Below are 14,255 nucleotides of genomic sequence, written 5' to 3' on the forward strand. Positions count from 1 at the left end.
CAAAGGATGTAATTTAGACCAGGCTATGGTGGACCTGGGGAAGCCAAATTTTTCTTTTGCTTACCTTATCCAGCGTTGCCGAGAGTAGAACTATCGAGAGCTTGCTAATGGGCAATTTTCGATCGGAGGAGTTACAAGCATAATGAATTTGTAAGTGGAGATTGGAAACTCTTACCTATGATAAAGTAAATATTTGTAGGCTTTTAGGTTTTATTTTTCTTACTAATTGAACAAATCAAACACCTCGAACAATGCTCGGTCCCCTGGTACTAGGCTTTAATTTGAGGTATTCATCGTTTGAACTACTGTATTACTGTACATATTACGGACTAGCTGTGAGTACCCGTTCTTCGTACGGGTTTATTCAAGAATAAGGTTACAAACTTTTTGTAATAACAATGATTAATTTATTTTAACATAATTTAGTACATAAAAATACATTAAAAAACTTAAATCTTAAAAAATATTCGAAAGTTTTAAATAACAAAGTTGGCAAAGATAGCAGAGTTGAAGCGCTTAACATTTGTCACAGCGAAATTACAATATCAAAATTTCAAAAACAACAAATGACATACATTGAAAATAAATATTAAATAGTGAAGAAAAACAAAAAACACAAAAAATTAAAAGGTTGCCTAACTTAATGCCTCTTCATATACTATATTAGTGGTTCGACCGCCTGGGGCATGTATGTAAAGGTTGGTTGGCGATCGCACTCGGCTGCACGCCACGTACAGCTGTCCGTGTGAAAAACATTGCGCGTCACCTAGTTCAATCCCTGCTGTTGACAGTGTCTGACCTTGCGATTTGTTGATCGTCATGGAAAAACATGGATTTAAGGGAAATTGCAGGCGCTTAAACTCAAAGGGATAGTTGCTTGGGATGAGGGGGATCCGGGGGACAAACACCACTTCTCCCGCACCACAGCCTGTTAGAATTTCGGCTTCTATGACATTTCGCTGGAGACTTCGAATTCGAAGCCGAGTCCCATTGCATAATTTAGGAGGGTTTAAATTTCTTAGAAGCATAACGGGAATACCAATTTTAAGATTAAGTTCGTGGGCGGGTAGTCCAGGTGCTGTCACCGAGTCAAGAAACTCTGCCGGGTAGTGCACTGCGTCATCATTTCTTAGAACTGTGTTCACCGACAAATATGTCTTGTCCTCGCTTAGGAATAGGGACATCACTTTCTTATTTATCTTTGTTGAAACTTCATTTTTTGGAGTGAGAATAGCCCTATTGCATAACCAGGCACTGCTCTTGTTTGGGAGGTCTTCAATTCCTGGATAGACTTTCTCGATGAGTTCATCTTGGGTTTGAACAATAACACCAAGAGAAGGTGGTATATCGATAGTTCCATCAACGTTACCCAGCTTTCCATCTCCCAACTTTAACAGAACATTGGAGAATTCTTCCACCTCATTTCCAATATTGGCCCGCATGTTCTTTGTTAACGCCAGTTTGTTCATTATTGGCCATAGGGTAGATCTTTTCATAGAGGCGTTAATTTCATCCGCCCTTGTGCCTCTCACTACAACTGGCAGAGTTTGGCGGAAGTCACCAGAGAACAATACCGTCACTCCACCCATGATCTTATTACTGTTCCTCATATCTTTGAGTGTTCTGTCGAGGGCCTCGATTGTCAGTTTATTGGACATCGTACACTCGTCCCAGACTATTAAGGAGGCTGCTTGTAGAACTCGTGCCATGGGAGCGCTCTTCGATATAGAACAAATCGGGATGTCCATATGCTCTACATTTATTGGGATTTTGAACATGGAATGGGCAGTTCTTCCACCTGGCAGAAGGGTTGCTGCAATGCCAGAAGAGGCCACAGCAAGAGCAATCTTACTGTTTGATATAACCTTTGCGAGAATCAGCTTTATGAGGTAGGTCTTTCCAGTACCTCCAGGAGCATCAAGAAAAAACATCTTGTTTCTTTGTCCATTTATGCTCGTCAAAACTTGCTCATACACTTGGCGCTGCTCCTCGTTGAGAGTTGGCGTACACTGTTCAATAAACCTAATGAGTTCGGGATGGTCGTAACTTGTCTCTCTGATATAATCATGGTTTAACTGATTGACATCTATGGCTGGTACTGGTAAGTTGTAGCTTTCGAGCCCAAGTCCTCCCATGCGAGTGATTGTCTCTTGAATGCTTGCTAGGCACTGGTCATATATGATAGGATTGTTTTCAAAGGTGGTGTTAATGTCGACTTGATGTGCAGATCTCAAAAAGTCCTCTGAGAGGGAATCTCTGAATCTGATCCAGAGCTCAAGAGGGTTGCTCACATTGCAAAATACTAATAAGACACTGAAGAGATCCCTCAACTTGGTGGGACTGTCAGAAACAGCAGCTTCTGCAAGAGTGCCCTCCCAGCACGCATCATCCTCTAGTAAACCAAGGGCACGCCATGCGGATTGGAAATTTGGATGGAGCACACCATCAACAGTCTTGAGATCCTCAAAAGATGTTGGACCTCGAACAGTGTGTAGGAGGAGTCGGAGATGGTAACGCTCACTGCAGCTTGGATGGACAGTGTACACCCTACCGATGCACGGATCTTGTCTCACGTCAGGATGTCCTGGTACTGGTTGTCCTCTCCGCCTCCTGGACCAACCTCTTTGTTTAGAGTATGTGTAATAATAGGGCAACTCGTTGTAGAGGAGGGTTCTTGAAAAGGCGTCCGTCTGGCAGAGATTGAAGAAGGCCAAAAGAGTTGTACTTTGGTCCATTCTTTCCCGAACATTGCCTGGCTGGAAATATACTCTTTGCTCATTTGGAAGGTGGACCTCTAAATGCAACACAGCGGGAAACCTCTCATGTATAGGAAATGATAAAATTCTCCATACCGCCTCAGATGTGCATATATACCGACCACTTTGGTACATTTTAATTTCGTCTGTGTCATTACTTACTGCAAATGTGGCCTGGTCACTGCCCTTGTTTATGTACTTGCAGATGTACTTTATAGATTTTACACTGCTACAGTACTCAACGTTAACATGTGTTAGAAATGTTCGGGACAATACAGGCGAGTAAGGTACTACCCATCGGTTGTCCATAGGGATTTCATCGTTACCTACTCTGATTAGGACATGATGGCCTCCATCATCTGGGGAGCGCCTTCTGTATGTTGGGTATCCATTGTCTCCTGTTGCCGTTTCATTGACAAATGGTCTAGGGTATCTTTTGCTACAGTGACCATCCTTCATACAGGGAAGCTTGCGCTGTCGCACATTAAAAGCTCCGCATGGTCCGTGCAGCATGTGAGTCTTGACTATATCTGCAAGTTCAGGATCAGTTTCAGGATTTGGAAGCTCTGCAGAAATGACTTGATCTATTCTATTTGGAGGAATGGATTCTTCAAGCCAAATCAGGATATGAGCGTGTGGAAGACCACGTTTCTGCCATTCAACAGAGTACATGTAGCAGCGAACTGAGCCATAAATCTGGCCTTTCATAAGAACAGCAATCATACAGTTAAGCTTCAAATGAAAAACTCGTGATACCACATCATACCGGTCGTGAGCAGACTGCCTTTCTCCAATTACACTCGTGATTTCTATCCATTTTGGATTTGTTGTCATTGTTATGAAAAGTTCTGGACGACCAAACTTCCGAACATAGCAAAAGGCGTCCTGTGTGCGAGAATGCATATATCTAGGACCTCCAGTGAAGGTGGCAGGTAAAATTATCTTTTGCCCCATTTCTTCTACGTTGTCGTCTCGTCTTAAAGCGTCTTGAAGGTGTATGTAATTCTCTGCTCTCAGTTCCTTTTGGTGCGTACGAAGATACAGCAGCCTTTCACTCTCAACTTTAGCGTACATGTCCACCAAGTACTGGTTCAAAAGCTGTTTGAATTTATGAATGTGATTTGCTTCACCTTCTCTAACCATAATGCGATAGGCGTAAAACTCTCGTGAGCTAGTTTTCTTTGTGGTTGGTTGTTTAGTAACCGGGTTTACATGATATAAATTGAAACTATATCCATCTTCGCCTCTACAAAACATAAGGGGATATTGTAGGGCATCATAAGATCGGTGGGTTTCATATATTCGTTTCAAACCCTGTTCTCTTGAATTTAAAATGATGTCTCGATGGTCACTTGGATCCCCAATCATCAAAATAGCAACCTCATTGACTGTTGGTTCATTGTATCTACCTGGGTGGTCCCCTGCAGGGCGTCTGTCGGCTCTAATAACAATTTTGAAATCAGGTGAATCTACAGGAAATGTTTCTAAAGTAGTTTTGAAGCTGAGCAAGTAGGCGTTATTATTCTGAAGCATGTTTTGCAAAGCGGCCAACATGTCATGATCAAGGTCTTGAAATAAACTTTGCCTTCTTTGAAGCTGGACTTGGTCATCCCCAACAAAGTAAATCTGAAGGTAAGACGGCGGAAGTCCAGGGGGTGGCAAAAGAGAGCCGATCAAATGGTACACTTGTCCTTGAACCTTAAATGTAGGCATATATGGTCCTTCACGGATTTCATTACCTCCAAAAGAAGTCATTTGGAACGCACTATTGTAGGCCCTGATATGTCTAAGAAAATTTCGCGATTGAGGTGATTCGTCCGATATCCATGTACGTAGCGGCTCAGGTGCTTCCAAAATAGACGGTATGGACACTTTACCAGAAGCACAACATATTCCACGTGGTTCCTTTGACCAACTCAAAGCGTGACAAAACCTACAAACTTTATCAAAATCTCCAATATTGGCAGCTTCACTGTAACGTGTAAAAGGATCATATTGGAATCCACTGTTGTGTGTGTCTCGCCATTCTGTTAAATTTCTTTCGACATGCCGAGTTCTTTCCCGCGCGATCCTAGTTTGTCTTTCTGCGTCGCTCTCAACGACTCTGTTCACCCTATGTCTTTCAGAATCAGCGGCAACACGGGCATTTCTGTCAGCAATGTCCTGGCTTGCTCGAAGTTCCTCCACTCGGGTCGCCTCGTCATGCAAAAGTAGAGTTTGCTCTTCAACAGTGCGACGGTACCTATCATTGTCGATTATATGTCTAGCTTCCCGCTCTTCAGGAGTTTCATTATTCCTACGTTGGTTTTGCCGAACTCTATCTCGTTCTTGCCTACTTTCTCTCTCTTCTCTTGTTTCATTTTCCCTCCTGCGAACGTGTAGGATTCGGTCACTGTTTCGACGTGCTCCTCCCTCCTCCACTGTCTCGTTTTCCCTCCTTTGAACATGTAGTATTCGGTCACTCTCCCGACGTGCTTCTTGCTCCTCCTCTGTTTCGTTTTCCCTTCTCTGGACGTGTAATATTCGGTCATTGTTCCGACGTGCTTCTTGCTCCTCCTCTGTTTCGTTTTCCCTCTTCCGTACGTGTCGTATTCGGTCACTGTTCCGACGTGCTTCTCGCTCCTCATCTGTCTCGTTTTCCCTCCTCTGAACATGTAGTTTTCGGTCACTCTCCCGACGTGCTTCTTGCTCCTCCTCTGTTTCGTTTTCCCTCTTCCGTACGTGTCGTATTCGGTCACTGTTCCGACGTGCTTCTCGCTCCTCATCTGTCTCGTTTTCCCTCCTCTGAACATGTAGTTTTCGGTCACTCTCCCGACGTGCTTCTTGCTCCTCCTCTGTTTCATTTTCCCTCTTCCTTACGTGTATTATTCGGTCACTGTTCCGACGTGCTTCTCGCTTCTCATCTGTCTCGTTTTCCCTCCTCTGAACATGTAGTATTCGGTCACTCTCCCGACGTGCTTCTTGCTCCTCCTCTGTTTCGTTTTCCCTCCCCCGAACGTGTAGTATTCGGTCACTGTTCCGACGTGCTTCTCGCTCAACCTCTGTCTCGTTTCCCCTCTTCTGAACTTGCTGTATTCGGTTGCTGCACCGACGTGCATCTCGCTCCTCTTCTGTCTCATTTTCTTTTCTCTGGACGTGCCGTATTCGGTCCCTGTTCCGTCGAGCTTCTCGCTCCTCTTCCGTCTCATTTTGTATTCTTTGGCTAAATCTTAAACGTTCAGTGTCTCGCCTGCTTTCACGTTCTTTTTCATTCTGCTGAGACCTAAATAGGGCGACACGCTCTCGACTGGTTGAAGGTCGTGCATAATCTTCAACCACAACGGAACTTATTGCTATGTACACCATCATCAGAGTCCGAATCATCATAATCAACTGATTCCGTGGATACACACAATTTTTGTCTCTTGGCATTATTTGTTTTTCTACCCAAATTGCTTTTTCTCTTGCGAGGCATACTCTTCAGGACATATTTATTTAGAAACAATAGAAAATATTTCAACAAATAATGTATTAAAGATTAACTTGTAACCTCTCAACTAAAGCAACAAAAATATTGTCCATATGTTTAGTTGTAAACAAATTTAATTTGTGTTTGACACTATGTCAACGAATATCTCTACTGTACAGTATGAAACATCTGATTGATGCAAATTCATATGGGAATATGAACTTTTTTAAAAACATTACCTCAAAAAAAAATAAATTAAAAGAAGAGTAGATTTTCTTTTATTTATAAACGTGAAATAATTTAGGACATTATTAACTATTATAACTTTTATTTTGGTGTAAAGAGTAATGAACAATAATAAACTGGTCAAGTTTGTTTGCTGGTTAGTAGCGCACAGATATTAAAGAATAACAATCAGCTGATCGTAATTTTGTTATCTAAAATGTTTAACTTTTATATTGAATACTTTGTATTGAATCTGTAATTTGAATTAAATTTACTTCTAACCAATTAATGTATTATTATTTTAATTATTTGTACGGTAATGGATGAAATGTACAAAACCCATTGTTATAATTAGCAGAACTGGTGTTCAGTTATATAATATAGTATACATTTCGTATGGTTTTTAAGTTGTGTGAATCGATAAGGCTATGGTTAACCTTGAGTTCAAATAGGCTAACGTTTTCTAATCACAGCTGTATGCCAATGTCAAAATTAAGATTGTATTTCAATTAAAACCATGTGCATATGATTAGTTGTAAACAAAGCAACATTCTTCCAGAAATTCCACGTCAAAAATCGACAAAAACTTGATTTTCAAGGGTTTACTGTTAAATATCTAACTGTCTCATATTCGATGAAATACGTCTAAAACCATCTCATATATGTATAGTATTTGGAAAATAAGTTTCAGGCGGGACAGTGCTATAGTTATTGAGGAGTAGTTGTAATAAAGTGCGTATTTTAGCGTTACCAAGAGAATGACAGATAGACAGACAGACAGACAGACAGACAGACAGACAGAAATTGAGATAAGGTTTGATTCGGTTTCTCTGACCTATGAAATGTAAAAATAACCAAAAAGTTCATTATTCTAAGCAATGTACAGACAAAACTCTAATTTTATTTATATAGATATGGTATTTATTTTAACGCTGCAGAGCAGCATATGGGTCCTATAGTAATCAAAATGAAATATTATGTTTAGAAAGAAGTTTGATAGTTCACCTTTTTGACCTGAGACTGCATACCTAGGGAAATGTAGGTTTTCATCCCTCGCATGCTTTGTATGGCACATGAGGCTTTTTTGACATTGGGTTTGTTAATGAATAGTCCTCAATTAAATCAATTATCATTGACTTTGAGTATATTTACTTGTATTGCAATTATGTTTCTGTGTCTCATTACTCATCTACATAATATACTTATTGGGATTTTTTGAAGAGATAGAGTGTAGCTCTTAGTTAACAATACAATACAAAACTTAAAGGTATGGTAGCAAGGTGCTGGCTGGAGGGTATGAAATGAATAATAAGAACTGTTCGGTTAATTATTTTATTAAAGAATTACTTCTGCAGGAGAAGCATGGAATCAGTATAGAAGGAATGGCTCTTCCAGTTGACGGAACTTTACTGAAAAAAAAACATAACGAATTATAAAAATGGCTTGACTATCAATCTTAACCAAATAATAGATTTTTTAAACAACTACAAAAGGGAGCTTGCAGTAAATGTTGGCAAACTGATTAAAAAAATAAAATAAAGAGCTTTATATTTAAAACGTTTTTTTAAACATATATTTATCTATATGTAACATTTTTTAAGTTTTTGAACAACCGGTAATGTAATCGAAATAGAGTACAAAATTCATACAAGAGTAAAATTAATTACAACAAAGTATTTTGTAAAAAACATGTAGGTGTGTTTATTTTATCTCCATTAACTTTCTTTTTATAAATATTGTGAAACACCTTTAATGATCAATCGGAGCTCATGCCAAACTATAAGACTTTGTAGTTAAGAGTTCTCCTCAGTTGAAGTAGGGATTTTTTTGTCTGCAAATAAGAGATACAAATCTCTTATACCTAATAATATTTTAAACATGATTTTGTGTCAGAACGCCAAAGTTGAATCATGTTGTTGTAAGTTTCCTACACTTTTTTGCAATGGGAATGGAAATTTCAAACTTATCGTCGTCAACAATAAAGTAAATTGTTTCGCAAAATTAGGACAACTAGGTTAAAATATAATCATTATTATATTAAACCAACAATTTTTCCCATTTAGGCAGACAAATATTGTTTTTACACATTCATAACGAGATATACTAATTGTCATAAATAAATTTAGAAGAAAGAAGCTATTCAAGAAACAGTGTGTTTTGAATTTATCTCTTACTTACAAAATTCTCCGAAATGTTGTGCAAATGTAAACTTTTGAACTGTAAGTAGTCACTAAATTGCTTAAAAGTACAGGGTGTTTATATAAAAAACTTTTACAACTTTATCCTCCCATCCTCTTCTCATGGAACAAATCAGTTTTCTAAAACAACACATGAAAGAGTGGCTAATTAAGTTTTAATCAGTAGCAGTTTTATCAGCTGATTGGTTTGCTTTAGCAATACAATTGTATTGTTGCTGCGTAAAATGAACACTAAAGAACTCAAAGAGCGTCTGCTGGAATAAATTTTCTTATTCCAGGTCCAAACTGGAATTTATACTCGATTATTACGTACAAATTAAGGAAAACACATTGAAGTTAGGTATACTCCTTATTATGTACCAAAACTTGAAATAATTTCCTAGACTTTGGTTGTCATTTCATAGCTTTAAGTGGAAAAAAGATGTTATGGTTGTTTGAATATGAAAAGTTTTTTTTTTATAAATACCCTGTACTACCGCTGTATAAGATTTTGAGTTTTTTAAACTTGACAATCATCATAATATTACTTTTTTATAAATTATACAAAATTTCATCTCATGTCGGGATCTAGGTTGTTGAGAGCTTGGATATCCATCAAGTGATCATAACAATGAATTTCAAATTATAATATTAATATAAAAATGTTTACCAGGATAAAAAATTACATTCACGTTTTCTTATCTAAGCTCACCTAACGGCTGATTAATTTAGAACTCCTAGACGACCAGTAAGAAGGATCGATCCATTCCACGACCTTTCCGGATGCTTCGGACATCCATCCAGAAGGTTCACAGGCTTCGGAAGTCGCCAAGACCGCAATGAGCAGCAGGAGAACCAGGAACCTCATAGTGAATCCTCTGGAAGAAGGCTGTGAATAGCGATAGACCTACAATGGTGCTGGTGAACGGTTACCCAACTAGCCTACCATATGTTTAATGATTGTTACATAACTGTGGAGCACTCTAGCATTGTGAAATACCACTTCTGTAATGAATTTCACACAAAAATTTAACATCGCTGTTTCAAAGTTATATGAAACTTCAGGTAATGGTTAATAAATAAAAGATTGTACTAGCATTCACAGTGCCAGGTCTTAATTTAATTTCGATCATTTGAATTTCAATAAACTAAAGAAAAAAATTACTCACTAAATATAGTTACAGTAAAACTTTATTATAATAAGTGAATTTATAGTATCATTTGATTGTGCATGAAATGTTTTCTTAAAACAAAAATATACCTCTTATTAGTTACTAGATGAAACCCGTCGAAATCAACGGTTACTTTCAAGGCTTACATTAATTCATCTAACTGCGATAAATTGGGTGAAGTATACATTTTTTGAGCATTTAGCATTGTTTAAAGAGTAATAAGTGTAAAAACAATAATGATATTAATTGTGTTAGTTGCCAAATTTGGTTGATCATTCAATGAATAAAATATTCCCCAAACCGTTCGTCATCGGAGTTATTATTAGTATGTTATATGGTATCTCTTCAAGTACAAATGCTTTCCAAAGAGTTTGTATACACCCTTTATATAAACATACATCTAAGTACAGGGTATTTCGTAACTCTGTACCTTTCATAACAAGTTCATAACAAATGTACACATCACATTCAAATCGTCTCTCAGTCAATCATAAGTCTGTAGATTCATGCAACGTTTCAGAATTTTAATGCGGTTATTGAGGAAAAAGGCGGTTTTCAAAAAATACAAAATGGCGGGTCTGCAAGTAATCATTGACTTACAGAGAGAGATTTATATGCAATATTTAAATTTGTCATGAACCCTAAAATAATACCTTAAAAGGTTGGTAGAGAGTCACGAAACACCCTGTATATACATGAATTGGAACGGATGTTGTTTTTGGGCCTCTGAGGACATCAAAACGAAAAGTAAATCCGTCCAGGGTCTAGATCTTATCCTGGAGACGTTCCCTATACAGTATTGGAAATTTTCAAAAAATGTTGTAAATTACTTTGATGGCATTTCTTGCTCAATATTTGTAGTTTGTGACATGTGTCGTCTTGAAAAGTATTTTTAACTGAGAAACCATGTTATCTGAAAATATATTTATTTACTCATACAAAAGCACAATGCAAGGCTAGAAAGGTTTTTATAAAAAAATATAAGTAGGCATGTTAATTTCTAAGTATTTTTATTATTTTCAATTTATAGGTTTCAACAATAATTTGATAGAGCCAGCAATATGGCCGTACAGAGATAATAAGTAGGCTTAGTAAGAGATAATAATTATTCACAATTGTTCACCATTTGAACAGTTACAATGCTATTTTTTAATTTCAACTGAATTACGCAGTTCTGAATTATGCTACACTTACTGTGAACTAAAAAATAGGACCTTTTCAGTTAATTAAGCAAAAAAGGTGTTGGTGGACTTTCCCTAAAACCGCCTAAGTTTTGTTCAGGGAAAACTACTTTTATCAAAGCCATGCTATTCAAGTACTGCATTTTACCCTACTCCCTTAAACTGCTTCAACTCTTTAATGGCCATACTTGACCAAAGAGATTTCCCAAGTGCCAGATGTCAGCAGTAACGGTCCAGAGATGTAATTGTGTCCAAAGACAGATGGCTCGAACCTTCCATTGTCTGTGGAACTCATTGATTGAGGATGCTGGCCACAATTACCATAACTGGAGATCTTCCGTACTCCGTTTTGTAATTGTTGGACTTAATTAATCCTGCAAGTACGTTGACAATCGTGAGTCGCATTCTGAAGTGCACATCCTTTGTTTATGTTCGGAGTTAGTCTGTGGGACAGCACGGAAAAGGTTTGAGGAATTCAAAGAGATGTTTGTAATTACTTTTAAATCTGAAGAAATTTGGCAACATTTTTGTTGGACGTTTTCTGACTGTGTGGTTGATAGGAATAGATGTTGGTGCTTTTAAACGGTATATGCAGGTGTATCCAAGCTATTCTTAAAAACAAGGTGGAAAAAAGCTGAGGACAATAATGAGTACAAATGTCCGCAATAAACCTTTGAACAACATTAACTCACCATCATCAAAAATGAATTTCAAATTTAACAAATAATAAAAATAGAGCTATAAAACTTGGATTCAAGTTACTGGACATAATAATCATTTGAACACATTATTCAATGATACACGCCACCTCTTTAGGGGAACCGCTTGCTAGGAGTCAGAAGAGAATTGTTAGAAGTAATCCTAGTGTAATACTTTAACACTCATAAAAAAGGTATTTTATAGTAGAATTATAATACAATGCCGCAACCTACAACTGAGCCTCCAAATGACAGTTGTTCAAAATGTATGTAGGCCTATCTCAAATGTTATAATTTTTCCAATGACAAAAAGTGGGGTAAAATTTAAGAAATCTTTGAATAGATGCCATTTTTAACTGTTGTCTGTTTGAGTTTTTGGGCTTTCGGCAATCTATATCTATACTATTATATAAAAATCTAATGGTGTCTGTATGTGTATTACTAATAGGTGCAAAAACTACTGAACCAACTGGGCTTAAATTTTACAAAAATATAGCTACCATACCAAGGACCATTATAGGACTATTCACATTTCGATACTGACCGTAGGCTTTGCCCCTTTGGCTTTAAAAGTTCTTAGGTGAACATTTTAAAAGTAAATATTGATTGGTCTCCATGGCTGTGATGAGAACACTAACAATGTTTGTTTACATTTGCTTTGACATTTAAATGTAAACAAGAAGAACTGCTAAACTGCATATTTCAGACAGCTGATACAAAGAAATTAAATATAATATTTTCTATAACTATGAGGTAGGTTTATTTTAATCTAACCTTTTATCATGGATTATTTATTCTAAAACTATGTCAATGATTATAAAAAAAATATTCTATAATCGTTGCTGTATCAACTCCGGCTCTGCTTTGGATTTTTTAAAGTGTCTAAGTTATGAAAATAATGTTATTGAATACGTTTTCATGGAAACAGTATGACAATTACAATGTAGGCTATAGATGTTTTGTATAAATTTGGAGGCTACTTTAAATAAATTCTAACTGCTTAACATGTATTAGATTAACTTAAGATAACTTGCACATCACATTGTTTTTTATATGTATATTTAGGTAAGTTAAAGTTATCGTGTTTTGCTAAACCTATGCTTAAATTAAACTAAAGAATATTACCAATAACTAAATTGTACCGTTGATTTTTGTTTTCTAACATCTGTTGTAGCCTATATGTGTAACTACCTATATATTTAATTATCAAATGGTAATACAAAATACTCTTATTTTATCTTAACATAGCTTCAGTTCACATTTACTTTATTTGATACATTTATTATTTGTTTTGCCACACCACTGATTAAATTAAACCAAGGAAAATATCATAAAACTAAGCAGTACACAGTGTTCTTTTGTTTCTAAAATCAATTAAATATCTGTTACTATGTTTACTTAATGGTAAGTGTGAAAATGTAAAGGCAATGGATGATGGAACTGATGAAAAGAACTGGTTTGTATATATATATATATTTTTTAAGTTGTTTGTTGATATTTTTGTAGAGTGTAGAATCAGAGATGCAATGAAACATATACTGTATTTGCTATTACATTTTTTAGTACTTGATGCTTTGATAATCATATTAGGTTTGCCTGCTGTCTTTAATGCTAAATTATTTGTTAAACATTTTTTATAGTACCTATAGATATAGTTTCTTTAATATTTCAAAAGACTGAATTTATAAGGCACAGCAATATTTATAAAGTTTATAACAGCTGACTTAGTTTTGCTAATAATTTATTGTGAGTGAAGTAACTGAAGATGGAAGGATTTGTGATTCAATATAAAGAAGAGTGAAATAAATAAAAATTCATTTAAATTTAATAATTAGTATTTTTGCAACTTCAAAATTGAAATTTAAAATGTCGATAATAAATTAAAATATATGTAATTAAGGGAGATGAAGTGATCATGAATGTCAAAGTTTTATCAGAAGATTTGGTCAGTTTTCTCATATCAGCCTACACAAAATTTAAAATTAAATTAATAAAAACCAAAATGGTGGTATCCACTACTTACCAGATTTAAAAGTCATAACTTAAACGTTTCTATTAAGGCCATAAAAGTTGAATTTTGTTTCTAAAAGCGTTGGCGGATGTGTAACTATTATATGCAACAGATGTAAAGATAAAAGGTTTCTATTTTGTGTTCTCTTCCCGGGTACAACAGCTAGTGTACTAATAAAAACCATGGAATGTGATAAGCATATAAACCTATTGCTTACATAAGTTTATCTTCTGACTCTTATAGATATCACTGATTAATGCGTTAAGATAACTTTTTCTTCATACTGCAGTCAAAACAATGGTCTAAATCCTTAAATAGCTTTATCATTGGTAATCATCCTGATGGTGAAATTTTGTTTCTTAAACAAATACAACAGTACTTTCCAGATAACTTTATTTGGGACAAAAAAGATGGTAATGGTTGAAAAGCTGCATTTTGCATAGGTATTATTTAAGTGCTTGGATAAGTAATTAATTATATTGGTAGTTTGTTTATAAACGACAATCCCTAAGATTTACAGCTATCACAGGTGATGAATTTATTTAACAATTAATTTATAAGTTTACCCGAAGTGGGCAAAACAGCTT

General features: G+C 36.2%; 2 protein-coding genes and 1 long non-coding RNA gene across 3 annotated transcripts; all 3 read right to left on the minus strand.

The window, feature by feature from the left end:
* Positions 1–354: 354 nt before the first annotated feature.
* On the minus strand, positions 355–1,888 carry LOC129005721 (uncharacterized). The gene has a single exon (XM_054434703.1). The coding sequence runs from the start codon at positions 1,776–1,778 to the stop codon at positions 636–638; it is 1,143 nt and encodes a 380-aa protein (XP_054290678.1). The 5' UTR covers positions 1,779–1,888; the 3' UTR covers positions 355–635.
* LOC129005696 (uncharacterized) lies at positions 1,849–6,119 on the minus strand. Its single transcript, XM_054434658.1, has 2 exons — positions 1,907–6,119; positions 1,849–1,865 (listed from the first exon to the last, which is right to left on the minus strand). Exons 1-2 carry the CDS (start codon positions 6,117–6,119, stop codon positions 1,849–1,851), a joined length of 4,230 nt encoding a protein of 1,409 aa, XP_054290633.1.
* Positions 6,120–7,747: 1,628 nt separating this feature from the next.
* On the minus strand, positions 7,748–9,572 carry LOC129005730 (uncharacterized). The gene is made up of 2 exons (XR_008491859.1): positions 9,319–9,572; positions 7,748–7,838 (listed from the first exon to the last, which is right to left on the minus strand). It is a non-coding gene; the product is annotated as an uncharacterized LOC129005730 (long non-coding RNA).
* Positions 9,573–14,255: the final 4,683 nt, after the last annotated feature.

Source organism: Macrosteles quadrilineatus, unplaced genomic scaffold (assembly GCF_028750875.1).
Source record: "Macrosteles quadrilineatus isolate MER2022 unplaced genomic scaffold, UCM_ALF_1.0 Scaffold_31__1_contigs__length_1484076, whole genome shotgun sequence".
Taxonomy (NCBI): Eukaryota; Metazoa; Arthropoda; class Insecta; order Hemiptera; family Cicadellidae; genus Macrosteles; species Macrosteles quadrilineatus.

Bases quoted from the DNA above. Each gene is read 5' to 3' on its own strand.
- LOC129005721 (XM_054434703.1), bottom strand. From the start codon at position 1,778: ATGTTCAAAATCCCAATAAATGTAGAGCATATGGACATCCCGATTTGT.
- LOC129005696 (XM_054434658.1), bottom strand. From the start codon at position 6,119: ATGATTCGGACTCTGATGATGGTGTACATAGCAATAAGTTCCGTTGTG.